Source organism: Bolinopsis microptera, chromosome 12 (assembly GCF_026151205.1).
Source record: "Bolinopsis microptera isolate Bmic1 chromosome 12, MBARI_Bmic_1.0, whole genome shotgun sequence".
NCBI lineage: Eukaryota > Metazoa > Ctenophora > Tentaculata > Lobata > Bolinopsidae > Bolinopsis > Bolinopsis microptera.
Genome location: NC_087083.1, coordinates 13,857,308 through 13,874,672, shown reverse-complemented (window position 1 = coordinate 13,874,672; position 17,365 = coordinate 13,857,308). Strand labels below are relative to the sequence as shown.

The 17,365-nt window shown below is 36.4% G+C and overlaps 3 protein-coding genes and 1 long non-coding RNA gene across 4 annotated transcripts; all 4 read right to left on the bottom strand.

The window, feature by feature from the left end:
* Nucleotides 1-383: 383 nt before the first annotated feature.
* LOC134823978 (uncharacterized) lies at nucleotides 384-1,290 on the bottom strand. The gene is made up of 3 exons (XR_010161332.1): nucleotides 1,150-1,290; nucleotides 673-756; nucleotides 384-437 (listed from the first exon to the last, which is right to left on the bottom strand). It is a non-coding gene; the product is annotated as an uncharacterized LOC134823978 (long non-coding RNA).
* A 537-nt stretch (nucleotides 1,291-1,827) lies between these two features.
* On the bottom strand, nucleotides 1,828-7,357 carry LOC134824373 (phagosome assembly factor 1-like). The gene is made up of 10 exons (XM_063836271.1): nucleotides 7,337-7,357; nucleotides 6,903-6,984; nucleotides 6,019-6,177; nucleotides 5,655-5,811; nucleotides 4,493-4,624; nucleotides 4,236-4,361; nucleotides 3,948-4,111; nucleotides 3,570-3,718; nucleotides 2,949-3,047; nucleotides 1,828-2,688 (listed from the first exon to the last, which is right to left on the bottom strand). Exons 2-10 carry the CDS (start codon nucleotides 6,981-6,983, stop codon nucleotides 2,547-2,549), a joined length of 1,209 nt encoding a protein of 402 aa, XP_063692341.1. The 5' UTR covers nucleotide 6,984; nucleotides 7,337-7,357; the 3' UTR covers nucleotides 1,828-2,546.
* Nucleotides 7,358-11,255: 3,898 nt separating this feature from the next.
* Nucleotides 11,256-13,336, bottom strand: LOC134824050 (uncharacterized). Its single transcript, XM_063835739.1, has 2 exons — nucleotides 12,116-13,336; nucleotides 11,256-12,082 (listed from the first exon to the last, which is right to left on the bottom strand). Exons 1-2 carry the CDS (start codon nucleotides 13,301-13,303, stop codon nucleotides 11,786-11,788), a joined length of 1,485 nt encoding a protein of 494 aa, XP_063691809.1. The 5' UTR covers nucleotides 13,304-13,336; the 3' UTR covers nucleotides 11,256-11,785.
* A 1,395-nt stretch (nucleotides 13,337-14,731) lies between these two features.
* On the bottom strand, nucleotides 14,732-16,449 carry LOC134824230 (uncharacterized). The gene is made up of 2 exons (XM_063836011.1): nucleotides 15,241-16,449; nucleotides 14,732-15,108 (listed from the first exon to the last, which is right to left on the bottom strand). Exons 1-2 carry the CDS (start codon nucleotides 16,414-16,416, stop codon nucleotides 15,043-15,045), a joined length of 1,242 nt encoding a protein of 413 aa, XP_063692081.1. The 5' UTR covers nucleotides 16,417-16,449; the 3' UTR covers nucleotides 14,732-15,042.
* Between the last annotated feature and the right edge of the window lie 916 nt (nucleotides 16,450-17,365).

Below are 17,365 nucleotides of genomic sequence, written 5' to 3'. Positions count from 1 at the left end.
TTTGAGAATTTTATTCGTTTTATTTTTATGTTATAACATTCCATGCAGCATAACATGAGCTGCTCGATCCTGCTGTTTTCAATTCATTGACGATCGTTTAACTCCACGATAACCTGGAGCAGCGACAGTAAGTAAAAGTTTAACTGTAACTAAGCAATCAATATTAATCAACTTTATTAATAATAAGTTCATACTCTGACTGGGTGATGATTCTTAAAGTTAAACTTTGAATTGGAACTGGAGGTTTACAAAAAGTTGTATTTTGTATATTTTTAAGATGCAACTGCGAGATGTTAGTTTGTATAACGAATAAAGATATCTAGATTAAATACTTTCATTCAACAAACCAACTACAAACTAGTACATAGTTATGTTATTTAATTTTATTACCTTGCTGCCTTTGTCTTTCTTACTTTTTCTATGCTTTCTATTCCATCCTGTCAGTTTACATTTATTTGCACAATGCAATAAGAATATTGCATTGTTATAATATGGAAATGTCACTACTATTATATTCATATTGCATTGTTATAATATGGAAATGTCACTACTATTTTATTCTATAATTGTAAACTTACTAAACTAAAATTTTTATCAGCAGTATGAAAGTACAATTTATGTTACGCCAAATTTATTCACCAATGTGGAAGTTATGTCATATGTGATAATTACCTTGCCGTTTCACAATTTCAGCTAAATCCCCGTCGGTAAGTTTATTTAATTCTTGGCTATCTGTATCCTCAACTTCTTCAACTTCTGCAATATCATAATATCATGATAAGTATGAAATGAATAGTGATAATTACAAAGTAATAAGTAAAGTCTTAGTTAGGATCAGCCGACCGAATACCGGACTAGCCGGATTCAGCCGGCTGAATCCGGTTCGATTTAACTTTAAGGAAGGCAATGGTCGAATATCAGTCGGAAATTTCAAAAAATTGTATTGGTTGGAAATTTCATTTATTGTTTTGGGTTCTCTGATCTCGAGACCTGAAAGAGATCTGATCTAAAAAGGCTACATTCCGGGTCCTTAGCATAGGATCACGTTGAATGGAAATCGTAAATTGCAAAACTTTTAGGTCACATTTTTTTTAATTTTCGGACATTTAGCCTTTAAAAATCGTTCAACGTGTTATACACAAAACCAACCTGCTGTCACAATAGCTAGAAAAAGGACAAAAAAAGCTAGACAAGCTAGACGCAACATCATTTACAAGAAACGAAAAGCAACGTACTGATTATTGATACTCAGTGTGTTGCAACTTACTAATCCAAGCGAGTTAGAGAGGGAGCGAGGGAGGAGCTATTGCCTATCAGCGACATCTTTTCGTGCTGTTATTACATATTAAGTTATTAATTTCGCTATTTTCTAACAATGTGTGAGATGAGACTAATAGCTGGTGATGATACTGAACTAGGCGTAGTTTATCTTCTAGAAAATTCGGGGAGAGAGGAAGAGAGGGAAGAAGGGAGGGAGGAAGGGAGAGGGAGGGAGGGAGAGAGGGAGAGAGGGAGAGAGGGAGGGAGGGAGGAATGGAGGGATAGAGGGAGGGAGAGAGGGAGGGAGGGAGGGATGGAGGGAGGGAGGGAGGGATGGATGGATGGATGGATGGATGGATGGATGGATGGATGGATGGATGGATGGATGGATGGATGGATGGATGGATGGATGGATGGATGGATGGATGGATGGATGGATGGATGGATGGATGGATGGATGGATGGATGGATGGATGGATGGATGGATGGATGGATGGATGGATGGATGGATGGATGGATGGATGGATGGAATAATTCCGTTTTGCGACAAGTGAAAATGCTCGTTTTCAATAACAGTCTTGCACAATAATCTAGACATCTCTTCAACGTTCAATTCTCAATGCATACAAATAACCAAAGTTTTAAAATGTAATTCTAAATATCATTTCTTTTGTTTAACTTTAACGTATATAAATGTGTTACAATTCACAGAAATGGCTCTATCAATGTAAAAATCCGTGCAAGCAAAACTACAATTACAAACTTTGTGGTTACCGTATCTAAAGCTACACAATGAAGGTTTGGAGAACGTAAAAACTAATTGTTCGTCATTATCTACCATTGAAATTTCATTTAACTTATCAAATATTTTGTTGGTATGAAATGCAAAAATTACCAACAATAAATCTCAAACCCCGAAATTGTACAACAAATATCAACTAATTAATCTTTTCGGACATTATTTAGTAGGACAGCGTCCACGTAATGTTCACTTTAATTGAAGTCCGACTGTCTTGAACGAGCAGAGAAATATTTGTGCCCATAATTGTCCGCAATGTCCGCCCAAAATTGTGTCTGTCTGCGCAATGTCCGCCCAAATAAGGTCCGATAAAGTAACTTTGAGTCTATTTCTTTTTTTGCTTTACCTTCGTTAACTTTCTGATAATTCACATCCTTGAAACGACACCACTTCAATCACAATACTCTCAACTGCGTTCCATTGAGTCAATTTAATTGGTTCACGTGACATGATGATGAAATCACGTGACATGATGATGATGTCACGTTTATTTGTATATCGTTACTGAAGCGATGTAATTATTGTTTGGCATCACTTCAACTATCACACTGTTGAAGCCGTAGCAGAAAGTAGGACCAAAAGGGTTTGTAGCATTCGTAGAGCTCCTCCGGTTTAGTACTACAGGTTTACTGAAAATATTTGGTTGTGTTTAGAAATTATCCGCTGAGTTGTTGGTGAAAGTTGCAGGATAATAATTTTGTGAATGGCCAGGGTAAAATCATTGAACAATGGTCTATTGTCCGCAGTAAATAATAACCGTGACGTGCGTTACTCGTGCGCTATGTTTCTACCGAATTACCGAATTGTCCGCAGTAAATAATAACCGTGACGTGCGTTACTCGTGCGCTTTGTTTCTACCGAATTACCGATAAATAAAATCAGCACCAACCTGTAATGTTCTCCAATTATTTCTTCTACTTTGTCCCATTTGGTAGTAGAGGTGACGCAGCATTTCGTATTAGCATCTAGCTCCAACTCCAACTCAAAACTACAAGAATAAGATAATAGTATGTCAAAATAATACAGCATTTGTTATAGAGTTGTAAAATAAATTAGAGATGAGGACGATAACGAATTGAGGCTGCGAAAAAAAACTAAGAAAGTCAACTTTTACTTTTAGAAATTAAGAAAAAATCAGGTCATTATACCACGTGATGTAGATAACCACGTGATCTTGAAAAACCACGTGATCTTGAAAAACCACGTGATCTTGAAAAACCACGTGATCTTGAAAAACCACGTGATCTTGAAAAACCACGTGGTCTTGAAAAACCACGTGATCTTGAAAAACCACGTGATCTTGAAAAACCACGTGATCTTGAAAAACCACGTGGTCTTGAAAAACCACGTGATCTTGAAAAACCACGTGATCTTGAAAAACCACGTGATCTTGAAAAACCACGTGATCTTGAAAAACCACGTGATCTTGAAAAACCACGTGATCTTGAAAAACCACGTGATCTTGAAAAACCACGTGATCTTGAAAAACCACGTGGTGGTAATAACTCACTAAGCTCTGTAGTAGATGTTAAAGTCGTAGTGACCCGGGTAGTTATTGTGTAAAACAAGCTTTGTAACGGTGTGTGTTTTACCATCAAACAGAATGTCTATTCCAAGGGTGAAATAGTTGTAGAAATAGTCCGACTCTTCTTTCTCCAGCTGAAAAGTTGTGTCGTTGAGATAGCCGCAGTTGTCGAAATGGAAGACTTTTTTTAGAGAGAGGCTGAATGGTCCACGATAGCACGAGGATGCTCTGCCTGCCTTTGAGGTTTAGCAACCTTGCTAGTTTAATTTCTTCTTAGTATCACGTTGATTGAATGAGTGACGATTTAAATCCTAACTAAGCTATAAACTAATTAACTAATTAACTAATAAGCTGTAAATTAACCTGCTTTTCAGGAGATTTAGAGTGTATCTTCATCTTATCCTCGTCCTTGTAGTATATCTTACAGGGCGCTCCCAAACTACTCATAACATCCTGACAACTCTCACCAAACTTGATCTCCTGGACCAGCGAGCCTTGTCTGACATCGTTCTGCTTGTTCGGACTACCTTACAAGCAATTAGTTATCGGTTACAGCGAGGGAACTTACAAAGTAAGAAAGTAGGGGGTGGACTCACAAAGTAGGGGAGTGGTAAAAATCAATTATCAATTAATTATTTAATTAATTGGCACCTGATTCGCCATAGAGCTCAACTTTAACACCACTGATTTGGCCGCTGTCATCTTTAACAAGTTCCACTTTTTCGCAATAACATTTGGACTGGTAACAAGATATAGGCAGGGATGGTGCCTTGGTTTCTGATGATATTTTAGAAATTGCTAGAAACATATAATCAGACGAGAAGACAGACACTGTTATAACTTTTAAATGTTATAACTTAAAAAGGTAATGAGAGTAGAAAATTGGTCAAAAAAGCGGTAAAACTAACCAGATAAAGTATTTCCCATGTAGATACAAAGCTTGCTAACCACAGGGGGGCCATTACTGAACTGCAGACTTCCCAGTCCGTGGGAATAGTTGTGTTCTAACTTGTCGTTACTCGGGAAGAAAAACGACAACCCTGAAAAAACATCTGATAGGAACCAGTGATACAACGAAGATGGTGTACGCAAAATCAGAAAAAAATGTAACCGTGAGTAAAGAGGTAAATTCTTCAACATAATTAAATAAACAATAATTAATAACAAACCTCTGAAGTTAAGAATGAACTGCTGATTAAATAAACAATAATTAATAACAAACCTCTAAAGTTAAGAAAGAACTGCTGATTAAATAAACAATAATTAATAACAAACCTCTGAAGTTAAGAATGAACTGCTGATTAAATAAACAATAATTAATAACAAACCTCTGAAGTTAAGAATGAACTGCTGATTAAATAAACAATAATTAATAAAAAACCTCTGAAGTTAAGAATGAACTGCTGATTAAATAAACAATAATTAATAACAAACCTCTGAAGTTAAGAATGAACTGCTGATTAAATAAACAATTATTAATAACAAACCTCTGAAGTTAAGAATGAACTGCTGGTTAAATAAACAATAATTAATAACAAACCTCTGAAGTTAAGAATGAACTGCTGATTAAATAAACAATAATTAATAACAAACCTCTGAAGTTAAGAATGAACTGCTGGTTAAATAAACAATAATTAATAACAAACCTCTGAAGTTAAGAATGAACTGCTGGTTAAATAAACAATAATTAATAACAAACCTCTGAAGTTAAGAATGAACTGCTGGTTAAATAAACAATAATTAATAACAAACCTCTGAAGTTAAGAATGAACTGCTGGTTAAATAAACAATAATTAATAACAAATCTCTGAAGTTAAGAATGAACTGCTGATTAAATAAACAATAATTAATAACAAACCTCTGAAGTTAAGAATGAACTGCTGATTAAATAAACGATAATTAATAACAAACCTCTGAAGTTAAGAATGAACTGCTGATTAAATAAACAATAATTAATAACAAACCTCTGAAGTTAAGAATGAACTGCTGATTAAGTAAACAATAATTAATAACAAACCTCTGAAGTTAAGAATGAACTGCTGATTAAGTAAACAATAATTAATAACAAACCTCTGAAGTTAAGAATGAACTGCTGATTAGCCGGGTCGAATACCCCCGGGTGAGTAGCCCCGAAGCTCATCTCTATCTGATCATTAGTGGGGGAGACGGTGGGGGAGTTGAAGTGTACCCCGCAATACTTCAGCTTTACCCTCTCCATGTTATAAACCTGTGAGGAAATGCGATAAGAACTTGGGGTAAAGACTGAATATTTATAAGATATGACTAAAAAACAATTTTTTAGTCATATCTTATCAATATTTAGTTTTTTGTTAATTATTTGATATTAAGTATACGCATCTCGATAATATTAATTAAGTCGCCCAGGACGTGCGAAATAGTAAAAATATAAACGTTGTTGTTGGATTTTAATTACCTCGATGATTTTCAGCCTCTGAGATATAGGATCGAATACAAGGCGTATTCCATCTTCAGTCATGTTCAATATAACGTCCATTGCCAGCGGATCATAGTCACAGTAACAAAGATGAATGTCTTTAATCTCCCGACACTGCCCTCGGAGTATTGATATAGCCTGGAAATAATCAACTGTTATTGACTTTCGGGAATCATCTTTGATATGTTGAGTATGTTAAATGTTAATGTAGCAGTGTTATTGTAAATAAGCTGCAGTAGATCGCTGAAGACTATAATTTGGTTTTTGGAGGTGAGTGAAAGGTGCACCGCGCCTGCCGACCGCGCGCGGCTATGTTATTGTCACAAGTAACAGAAAACGCTTTCTACGCAAAAATGTTAAATTTTGCTAGTACTAAAGCTGACTTGTACGGAAGGCGCGAACATGTCTGAACCTTGTCTATTTTATCCCCTACCTAGTATGATCGGTAAATGGTAATCCTCTCAAGTCTTACGTGTTATCTGTTGCCATTAGTAACGTTCAGAGAAATCAACTATATTGAGAAATTTCACGAGGATATTTATTAATTTCTCAATTGGAATGTGTCGAGACTACAGGTCTGCCGTCTGACACAACACGAAAATTTTGACCCCAAATTCAGAGGAATAGATACTTATTTATAAAAGGTATAAGAACATATACATTATACATAGCATGTGCCTTGCAGTGAATCGCCAAATGTTATAAATTTATAACAACAATGCCCGTGCCCATTTGACCACAATCTGAGGAGTAAATAGGCATGGGGTTGCCCACATTAAGTGTACCCCCCCGCCTCCCCCGCCCCCCATTTCTTGCCATTCATTAACAGTAACATTAAAGAAGAGATTAATACCACTACATACCTGGGAGATAGGCATTCCTAAAACAAGTTCCCACTGTTCATTTCCCAAATTGCGTTCTGGTACAACCTCTAGATCTAACATCCTACAATGTACAGGAATGTTAGCATTTATCTTTTCTATTTCTGTAAATAAATAGAAACAAATAAAAACAACAAAATATAAACAATTTTTTTTAAATGTTGAGTTATGTTTCTCTTCTCTATTTCCACATAATATTTAAACTTTTAAATAGGTTATGGAGAGGTTAATGCTGGTTTAAAATATTACTAAGTTAATTATGAATACTATGATTAAGCATGCTCAATTATATGGGTATGTTAATTAATCATCATTAAGAAACGAAAACGACGTATCTCGAGGCTACCTGCCTGTGACTCGACTAGTTGTGTGAATCTAGTTTCGGCTTTTTACGGCCATCCACAGGGGAGTATCACGTCAATAAATGTATTTAATTGTAGTTAACTATTGTTACTGCACTTGGACAATTACAAGGATTTTTATCATAATACTATAATATTAATTAACAGTAAAACGCAAATTTATCAGCAAGAATGAAAATCATTCTTGTTATATAGAGTTTAATTGAGTCTCATTTCTTGGATCTATTGAAATACACTTATTGAATGAAATGTTTATCAAATTGTTCATAATACACATTAATATCACAATTGTCTCATATTTGTATCAAGTCCCTTCTAAGTCGTTCTTATTCCTTTAGAGAGTCTTTAGTCGTGAGAAAACTCTTGAGCAGTGACATATCATAAACGTCGTAATTCCGTGTGCAATAGTAGAGCCATACATCTCGCTATCCCTCCAGGGCTCTACTATTGCACACGGAAAAGGATATTGGAAAATTAACAACTCTCACCTCCTAGATCAAAATTTTATTAACGAAATAAAGAAAATCTTTCATAATACAAAAGAAGATAGCTTTGATTCTTACAGGGGTCTTTGGGACGTTATAAAAATCAAAATAAAACAGTTTGGAATGTCCTTTGGTAAAAAGAAAAAAAAAGAAATCACAGTGAAAAAAGAAAAGTTAAAAAAAGATATTGAAGACTGTAAAAACGATTCGAATCTAGTTAACTGTACGATACTACAGAAGAAATTATTTGAAGCAGAGTTGGATTTAAATCATATTATAGACCAGGAGGTGAGAGGTGCAATTACCAGATCACGTGTGAAATGGACAGAGGAGGGGAGCGCTCGACTAAATACTTTTTTGGACTTGAAAAATCAAACGGCAAGAAAAAATGTATTAGTAAATTGATAGACAACGACGGAAATGAACTAACAGACCAGGATAACATCTCTAGTCACGTGGTTAACTTTTATCAGAATCTGTATAACTCAACTAACCCATCTCCCACTGAGATAGATAATTATGTAACCAGCAGCGAGCTTGAGCAAATCCCACAGGAAATTACTGAAACTCTGGAGGGACCTATTTCATTACACGAAATGGATGCTATTGTGAACAAGTTAACAAACAATAAATCCCCAGGTTGGGACGGGTTATCTGCTGAATTTTATAAAACCTTTTGGTTGGATATCAGGCAGATTATTTACGACTGCTATGTAGAATCTATTGACAGTGGATGCCTGTCGCCTTCGCAGAGAATAGGTATTCTTACTCTTATTCCCAAGCCTAAAAGCCCAGTGGAACTTAACTACATAAAAAATTGGAGACCTATTACTCTGCTAAACATTGACTATAAAATCTTCACACATATAGCTAAGAATAGGATTATGAAGGCTATCCCTAGCATAATCAGCAACACCCAGTCAGGCTTTCAAGCAGGCAGGAGTACAGCAGATAATCTTATTCTCATGTCAATGGTTCTGGAATCATTTAATAACGACTCGGAACAAGAGGGTCTCCTTTTACAGATTGATTTTGAAAAGTGTTTTGACTCGGTAGAACATAACTTTGTCTTCAGTACGCTTGAAAAATTAGGTTTCAGTGATTATATTATTAAGTTGATTAAAGTGGCTTTTTAAGCGTGCTTTAGCTATGCAAATATTAATGGGTTTTTAAGCGCACCTATTTATCTCCTCAGAGGTCTTCATCAGGGTAGCCCACTCTCTCCTATTCTATTTCTACTTGTGGCTCAAACATTCTCGAATAAACTTCAGATCAACCCTAATATCAGGGGTATTAACATATCGGGTGTGGAAATTCTACAGAGTCTCTTTGCAGACGACACTGATCTGTTTCTGAAAGCTTCAATAGAGAAAGTAGAGGCAGTTATGGTAGAACTCAGAACGTTTGCTAAGTGCTCGGGGTGTAAAGCTAACATCGACAAAACTAGATGTATTCCATTAGGTCGTGCTCGCCTTAATACAACTCTTCTAGCGTCCCTTCAAATGAACTACGGCGATGATTTTATTACAAACAACTTTACGGCTTTGGGTATAGTTTATAGGAATGATGGCTCACTTATGGATATAGTCAACAGTAATTATAATGATAAATTGATTAAGGTTCGGTCTTGGATTAACAGGTGGAACAAGAGGGATCTGACGGTAATGGGTAAATGTACGGTTATCAAAACTCTCCTCTTTTCCCAATTAACATACCTGGTTCCTCCTCTCCCCAGACCAGATGCTTCCTTTATCAGAACTTTTGACACGACTATATTCCATTTTCTTTGGGGTTGCAAACGGGATAAAATAAAACGTGAAATCATAACCCGAAACAAGGAACATGGAGGCCTGGGACTATTTTATTTATCCGATTTTATTATAGGTCTTAAAACTAATCTTATTTCAAAGCTACTACATGATTCCTTTCGCCACACTTGGAAAGATATTATGATTATGCAACTGAAATTTCCCGAGCACATCACCATCTCTGTAGAAAACGGTCTCGCTAATATCAACTGTAATTTTACACAGGACGTACTTAATTGCTACACTGAGTGGAAGATTAGTTCGGCTAATGCAGCCTTGGGTTCTATTGATCACTGTGTGTGGTCCAACCCAGAAATAACTGACATCGGGTCCAAACTTTGGAACAATCATCTTATTGATAAGGGAATATTTTACATCTCAGATTTCCTTTCTATAGATCAAAGTACACTCCTTAACTACGATATGTTCATGAACAAGTGGGAGCTGTCTCCGAATACGATTTCCAAAATTGATTACTGTAACATTATCATGGGGATACGGAGATATAACTGTCCCACGATTAACTCAAGGAATATCGAATTTGTTGACCCGAATATAAAACTTCAATTTTTACATTCTGCAACTGGGCAGGTGAAGGGAAGCAAAATTCGGGATAAAATGTACGATTCTATTTGCCCAAACGAGCTGTCTCCTTTACGTCAGAGGGTTATCGACTTGAACAGTCAAGCCATCGACTGGGCAATCGTTCTAAGCAATCTGTTTTTCTTAGTATCTAAAAACTTTAAGTTGATTCAATTTCACTACAAACTTTTAATGAGGATCACAACTTGTAGATACATGAGACATAAGATGAAAATTGTTACAGATACTCCCATGTGTAGCCTGTGTAAAACATATTTAGAAACTATTCCTCATATTTACCTCCATTGTATTCACACAAATAGCTTCATCACAATACTTGAAGACTTTATTAAAGGAAAATCGATAGAAATTACGAAGATCCCACTAAAATTAATTTTATAGTCTGTAATCACACTTCACAAATTATAAATTATTTTAATATCGTTGCCAAATGGTACATTAGCAAAAAATTTCAGGCAGGAGACTTGCTGATCTGGCAAGGGTATATCAAACTTCTTAAGCTATCACTTCAAGGAGATAAAATAGGTCACAAAAGTTCTATTGTGTCGATCTTGGCCGATTAGGGTAATATGTCCACTCCATTTTTATTGCTGTCTATGTTATTTAATTTTTATCGGTTATTGTTACAATCTTGCAGTACTACTAGTAGCTGTCTTTTTGTAGTACATGCCCTGCTTCCTTCCTTTCCTAAATTTCTTACAAGCTCCTCCAGCCTCCTCTCTTACACCCTTTTCACTCACTTCATTTCACTCATTCACTTTATATTTTATTACCACAGTATCTGCCAAAACCAACATGGCCTAAGTAGAAAGGGGCCTTGACGTTGTTTCCCGCTTGGCCCTGCATCCAAAGCTGACGGTAGGCCTCCACTCTAAAAAAACTTACCTTCAGTGAAGGCCGATGGTCAACAATTAGCAATGTAATAGCTTGGCGGGTACAAATCCTGACCTCCTTTTACACCTTTGGGACGACTTTCGCAAATGCGAGAGGAATGACCCCGAGGAGGGCTCCATTGGTTTTAGAAGTTGCATATTTAAAAATTTAAAAAATTTAAAAAAATTTTTTTTTTTTTTAAATATGAAAATGAGAACTTCTATTTTATGAATATAATGTGTACAATACCACTGAAAAAATGAACAAATTTGAATATAAAATCATTGACTTTAAAACTTAAACAGCAAACTAAAAAAACAGCTGAATTTGAAATAACCTCAGAACTGTAACATGTATATATATATAGGTACCATCAATTCCATAATTCATAAACTAGCTGAAGATTATCAACAAAACAATATTTACAATAATAAAAAGATTTAAACTAAGTAGAAACTACTCTATCTGATATATTCAATAAGATAATAAAGTAACAGCTTAATATCTTGGTACACTTAATGTGTGCAATAATAAGCTTTTAATATCAGAGTACTGGACACGAGAGTAGAAACCATTGAGTACGGTACAGAGCGTTCGTAATGATAAGTTAACATTGCGTTAATTTTGCCCACTTTGTAGTCTGTTATACATAAACTGTGAGTCGCCTGGTAAACAGGGCTTTAAAACCATAAAATACACAACTGTGTCCATTATAAATCAACAGAGTAAGGAGCCTAGAGTTGAACTTGTTGTGCTGGGTAAGGCACCTGAGCTTGAACCGGTTGTGCTGGGTAAGGTACCTGAGCTTGAACCGGTTGTGCTGGGTAAGGTACCTGAGCTTCAACCGGTTGTGCTGGGTAAGGTACCTGAGCTTCAACCGGTTGTGCTGGATAAGGTACCTGAGCTTGAACCGGTTGTGCTGGGTAAGGTACCTGAGCTTCAACCGGTTGTGCTGGGTAAGGTACCTGAGCTTCAACCGGTTGTGCTGGGTAAGGTACCTGAGCTTCAACCGGTTGTGCTGGGTAAGGTACCTGAGCTTGAACCGGTTGTGCTGGATAAGGCACCTGAGCTTGAACCGGTTGTGCTGGGTAAACTTGGTTTGGTTGAGCAGGAACTTGTGGCTGAAACTGTACCATTCTTGGGTTAACAGAGCTACGGCTGCAACACTCACATAACTTGGCTCTTACCGCGGCAAATATGAGAGATGCGATCAGTAGAGCAACAACCACTGGGACAACTGTAAAACCAGCAATTGCCATAGATGGTTCACGTTCCCAGTAGGGATATTCATAATAATAATCATCATAACCGGACTTCTTGCGTATGTAAGCTACATTTCCTTTCAACTGTCCAAGTCCGTTGCCACCAACAATGCACGATATTGTTCGACCAGAATCCAAAGCACATATACGGTCAACATATACAAAGGACTCTGTGATTCCCTTATGTGGAGAGTGCCGATTCTCCGAATAGTTGAAACATCGCCAAATATCTTGAGAATTCAACTCCGCCAAGGGAACACCAGAACCACTCTCAGGGTAAATACCAGTAGACCACTGTAGCTCCCCACCGGTAGCAACACACTGCAACAACATCTTATCTTTCAGCCCTTTCGTGTAAAACTTCTGAAAGTACTCTATTTTTGTGTTCTGTTTGATGCTTGTGTCGTTTACATTGTAAAGGGTTATGGTTTGCAGTGAACTGCCTCTATTGTTGTAGTAGTCATCTGTCTTCTCTTCCTCGTCTACTGTGTGATGTGAAAAGTTACATGTGTATTTCCCAAAGTCAGCTGCAACCACACCTTTGATTGTTAGGGATGATGCGTAACAAGCCATTTCTCTGCTAGCATAGTAATTTTTGTCGCCTGAGTTCATTTCAACGATGGGTCCGAATCCTTTTATTAAATCTGTTGTCCATTCAAAGTTTTCACAGTAGTCGTACGTGATGATAGACTTTGTATCATATTTCCAATTTCTTGTATCAATCTTTTCACCATCTTTCAACCACATGTGGTAACAGCCGTCACTCCAGGATGGGCTACATTGACGGGAAGTCATTTCCATGTCAGATTCTGACCTCTCAAATATTTTTGTACATCTCAACTGAACATCTTCACCCAGGTGTTCGACCGGAACTCTCTGTAAAGCTGTGTGGGCCAGATCGTCGGAATCGGGGTAGGTACTAGGTTGCCAGGAACCATTAACTACATACAGTGTAACTAGTATTATCTGGAAGAACAAGTGTGCCAACATCTACTTTCCTAGTCACATCCGTTCCTAAAGTATATGGTTACATTATGGTTAGTTCATACTGTTTGGTTACATTTAAACAATATATTATGGTTTGGAAAGGACATCCAATTGTCACCTTAATATTTCAATACATGCTTGGGGAGTATCATAACATTATATATTCTAATACTCCAAGCAACTTTATGGAAGGGGGTTGTTCAAAACATATTAGTGATACGAAATAATTTTATTGAATATTTTAAAGTGTTAATCTTGTTTTCTTGCACTATACTAGGTAGGGGAGAGTAACTGGGTTTTTGGCTCATAACACGACCATTTTTTGTCCAAACTGGATGTAAATTCGTGTATGAGTTCAGGGGATTAAAAAAGGCTTATCTTGGAAATCTAAACAGAGAATTTAGCTCGACTAATTCTTAAATTATGTGTATACAAAAGTATGTATATTAAAATGTAGGGTTTTTTTCCGATTTGAGGGCAGGGATATACTTTAATGTACTTTGATATGGAAAGGTTGATGCTGGTTTAAAATATTAATAAGTTAATTATGAATGCTATGATTAAGCATGCTCAATTATTTGGGTATGTTAATTAATCATCATTAAGAAACGAAAACGACGTATCTCGAGGCGACCTGCCTGTGAATCGACTAGTTTAGGCTTTTTACAGCTTTTTACGGCCATCACAAAGGATCCACGTCAATAAATTTATTTAATTGTAGTTTTTATTAAAACTTTAGTAACTGCACTTGGACAATTACAAGGAGTTGGATCATAATATTAATTAACAGTAAAACGCAAATTTATCAGCAAGAATGAAAATGAGAACTTCTATTTTATCAATATAATGCAAATACAATACCACTGAAAATATCAATGAAACAAGAAATTTCAATGAAACAAGAAATTTAATTTTTGCACATTTTTACAGAATAAAAAGATGTAAAACAATTCATAAAATATAATGCCCATTTGGTGTATGACTTTTTGTCCTGACTGCTAGTTTGGTTTAAGAAGGACAGGTAACTAACGGGGCAAGGAATGTGCGTGCCTGGAAGCTTTTGCACACACCGAAACGCTAGTTCAGTTAAGGTTTTAGAGACAAGGCTCAGATTAGGACTAGGGGGTTCATTAGGGGTTCTGTTTATAATTGTTACTATAGGTTGCAGTCTTGTTGTGACAAAAAGTCTACACTAAAACATGATTTAGTTTATATTTAGGATATAAAATGCAGCTTCAAGGTGGATATTGGAGAGCTGGAATATGAACAAATTTGAATATAAAATCATTGACTTTAAAACTTAAACAGCAAACTAAAAAAACAGCTCAATTTGAAATAACCTCAGAACTGTAACATGTATATAGGTACCATCAATTCCATAATTCATAAACTAACTGAAGATTATCAACAAAACAATATTTACAATAATAAGAAGATTTAAACTAAGTAGAAACTACTCTATCTGATATATTCAATAAGATAATAAAGTAACAGCTTATTATCTTGGTACACTTAATGTGTGCAATAATTAGCTTTTAATATCAGAGTACTGGACACGAGAGTAGGAACCATTGAGTACGATACAGAGCGTTCGTAATGATAAGTTAACATGGCGTTAATTTTGGCCCACTTTGTAGTTTGTAGCCTGTTATACATAAACTGTGAGTAATTGCCTGGTAAACAGTGCTTTAGAACCATCAAATACACAACCGTGTCCAATATAAACTAACAGAGTAAGTAGCCTAGAGTTGAACTTGTTGTGCTGGGTAAGGTACCTGAGCTTGAACTTGTTGTGCTGGATAAGGTACCTGAGCTTGAACCGGTTGTGCTGGATAAGGCACCTGAGCTTGAACTTGTTGTGCTGGATAAGGCACCTGAGCTTGAACCGGTTGTGCTGGATAAGGCACCTGAGCTTGAACCGGTTGTGCTGGATAAGGTACCTGAGCTTGAACCGGTTGTGCTGGGTAAACTTGGTTTGGTTGAGCAGGAACTTGTGGTTGAAACTGTACCATTCTTGGGTTAACAGAGCTACGGCTGCAACACTCACATAACTTGGCTCTTACCGCGGCAAATATGAGAGATGCGATCAGTAGAGCAACAACCACTGGGACAACTGTAAAACCAGCAATTGCCATAGATGGTTCACGTTCCCAGTAGGGATATTCATAATAATAATCATCATAACCGGACTTCTTGCGTATGTAAGCTACATTTCCTTTCACCTGTCCAAGTCCGTTGCCACCAACAATGCACGATATTGTTCGACCAGAATCCAAAGCACATATACGGTCAACATATACAAAGGACTCTGTGATTCCCTTATGTGGAGAGTGCCGATTCTCCGAATAGTTGAAACATCGCCAAATATCTTGAGAATTCAACTCCGCCAAGGGAACACCAGAACCACTCTCAGGGTAAATACCAGTAGACCACTGTAGCTCCCCACCGGTAGCAACACACTGCAACAACATCTTATCTTTCAGCCCTTTCGTGTAAAACTTCTGAAAGTACTCTATTTTTGTGTCCTGTTTGATGCTTGTGTCGTTTACATTGTAAAGGGTTATGTATTGCAGTGAACTGCCTCCATTGTTGTAGTAGCCGTCCTCGTCTACTGTGTGATGTGAAAAGTTACATGTGTATTTCCCAAAGTCAGCTGCTACCACACTTTTGATGGTTAGGGATGATGCGTAACAAGCCATTTCTCTGCTAGCATAGTAATTTTTGTCGCCTGAGTTCATTTCAACGATGGGGCCGAATCCTTTTATTAAATCTGTTGTCCATTCAAAGTTTTCACAGTAGTCGTACGTGATGATAGACTTTGTATCATATTTCCAATTTTCTGTATCAATCTTTTCACCATCTTTCAACCACATGTGGAAACAGCCGTCACTCCAGGATGGGTCACATTGACGGGAAGTCATTTCCATGTCAGATTCTGACCTCTCAAATATTTTAGTACACCTCAACTGAACATCTTGACCCAGGTGTTCGACCGGAACTCTCTGTAAAGCTGAGTGGGCCAGATCGTCTGAATCGGGGTAGGTACTAGGTTGCCAGGAACCATTAACTACATACAGTGTAACTAGTATTATCTGGAAGAACAAGTGTGCCAACATCTACTTTCCTAGTCACATCCGTTCCTAAAGTATATGGTTACATTATGGTTAGTTCATACTGTTTGGTTACATTTAAACAATATATTATGGTTTGGAAAGGACATCCAATTGTCACCTTAATATTTCAATACATGCTTGGGGAGTATCATAACATTATATATTCTAATACTCCAAGCAACTTTATGGAAGGGGGTTGTTCAAAACATATTAGTGATACGAAATAATTTTATTGAATATTTTAAAGTGTTAATCTTGTTTTCTTGCACTATACTAGCTTACTAGGTAGGGGAGAGTAACTGGGTTTTTGGCTCATAACACGACCATTTTTTGTCCAAACTGGATGTAAATTCGTGTATGAGTTCAGGGGATTAAAAAAGGCTTATCTTGGAAATCTAAACAGAGAATTTAGCTCGACTAATTCTTAAATTATGTGTATACAAAAGTATGTATATTAAAATGTAGGGTTTTTTTCCGATTTGAGGGCAGGGATATACTTTGATGTACTTTGATATGGAAAGGTTGATGCTGGTTTAAAATATTAATAAGTTAATTATGAATGCTATGATTAAGCATGCTCAATTATTTGGGTATGTTAATTAATCATCATTAAGAAACGAAAACGACGTATCTCGAGGCGACCTGCCTGTGAATCGACTAGTTTAGGCTTTTTACAGCTTTTTACGGCCATCACAAAGGATCCACGTCAATAAATTTATTTAATTGTAGTTTTTATTAAAACTTTAGTAACTGCACTTGGACAATTACAAGGAGTTGGATCATAATATTAATTAACAGTAAAACGCAAATTTATCAGCAAGAATGAAAATGAGAACTTCTATTTTATCAATATAATGCAAATACAATACCACTAAAAATATCAATGAAACAAGAAATTTCAATGAAACAAGAAATTTAATTTTTGCACATTTTTACAGAATAAAAAGATGTA

What these genes read in the sequence shown, in the direction of transcription:
- LOC134824373 (XM_063836271.1), bottom strand. Translation starts at nt 6,983, where the DNA reads ATGTTAGATCTAGAGGTTGTACCAGAACGCAATTTGGGAAATGAACAG. An exon ending in AGAGGCTGAAAATCATCGAG is followed by an intron (nt 5,812 to 6,018) that starts GTAATTAAAATC and finishes ATTTCCTCACAG; the next exon opens with GTTTATAACATGGAGAGGGT. An exon ending in ATAATTGGAGAACATTACAG is followed by an intron (nt 2,689 to 2,948) that starts GTTGGTGCTGAT and finishes AAATATTTTCAG; the next exon opens with TAAACCTGTAGTACTAAACC.
- LOC134824050 (XM_063835739.1), bottom strand. Translation starts at nt 13,303, where the DNA reads ATGTTGGCACACTTGTTCTTCCAGATAATACTAGTTACACTGTATGTA. An exon ending in CACAACCGGTTCAAGCTCAG is followed by an intron (nt 12,083 to 12,115) that starts GTGCCTTATCCA and finishes GTTCAAGCTCAG; the next exon opens with GTACCTTACCCAGCACAACC.
- LOC134824230 (XM_063836011.1), bottom strand. Translation starts at nt 16,416, where the DNA reads ATGTTGGCACACTTGTTCTTCCAGATAATACTAGTTACACTGTATGTA. An exon ending in CACAACCGGTTCAAGCTCAG is followed by an intron (nt 15,109 to 15,240) that starts GTACCTTATCCA and finishes GTTCAAGCTCAG; the next exon opens with GTACCTTATCCAGCACAACA.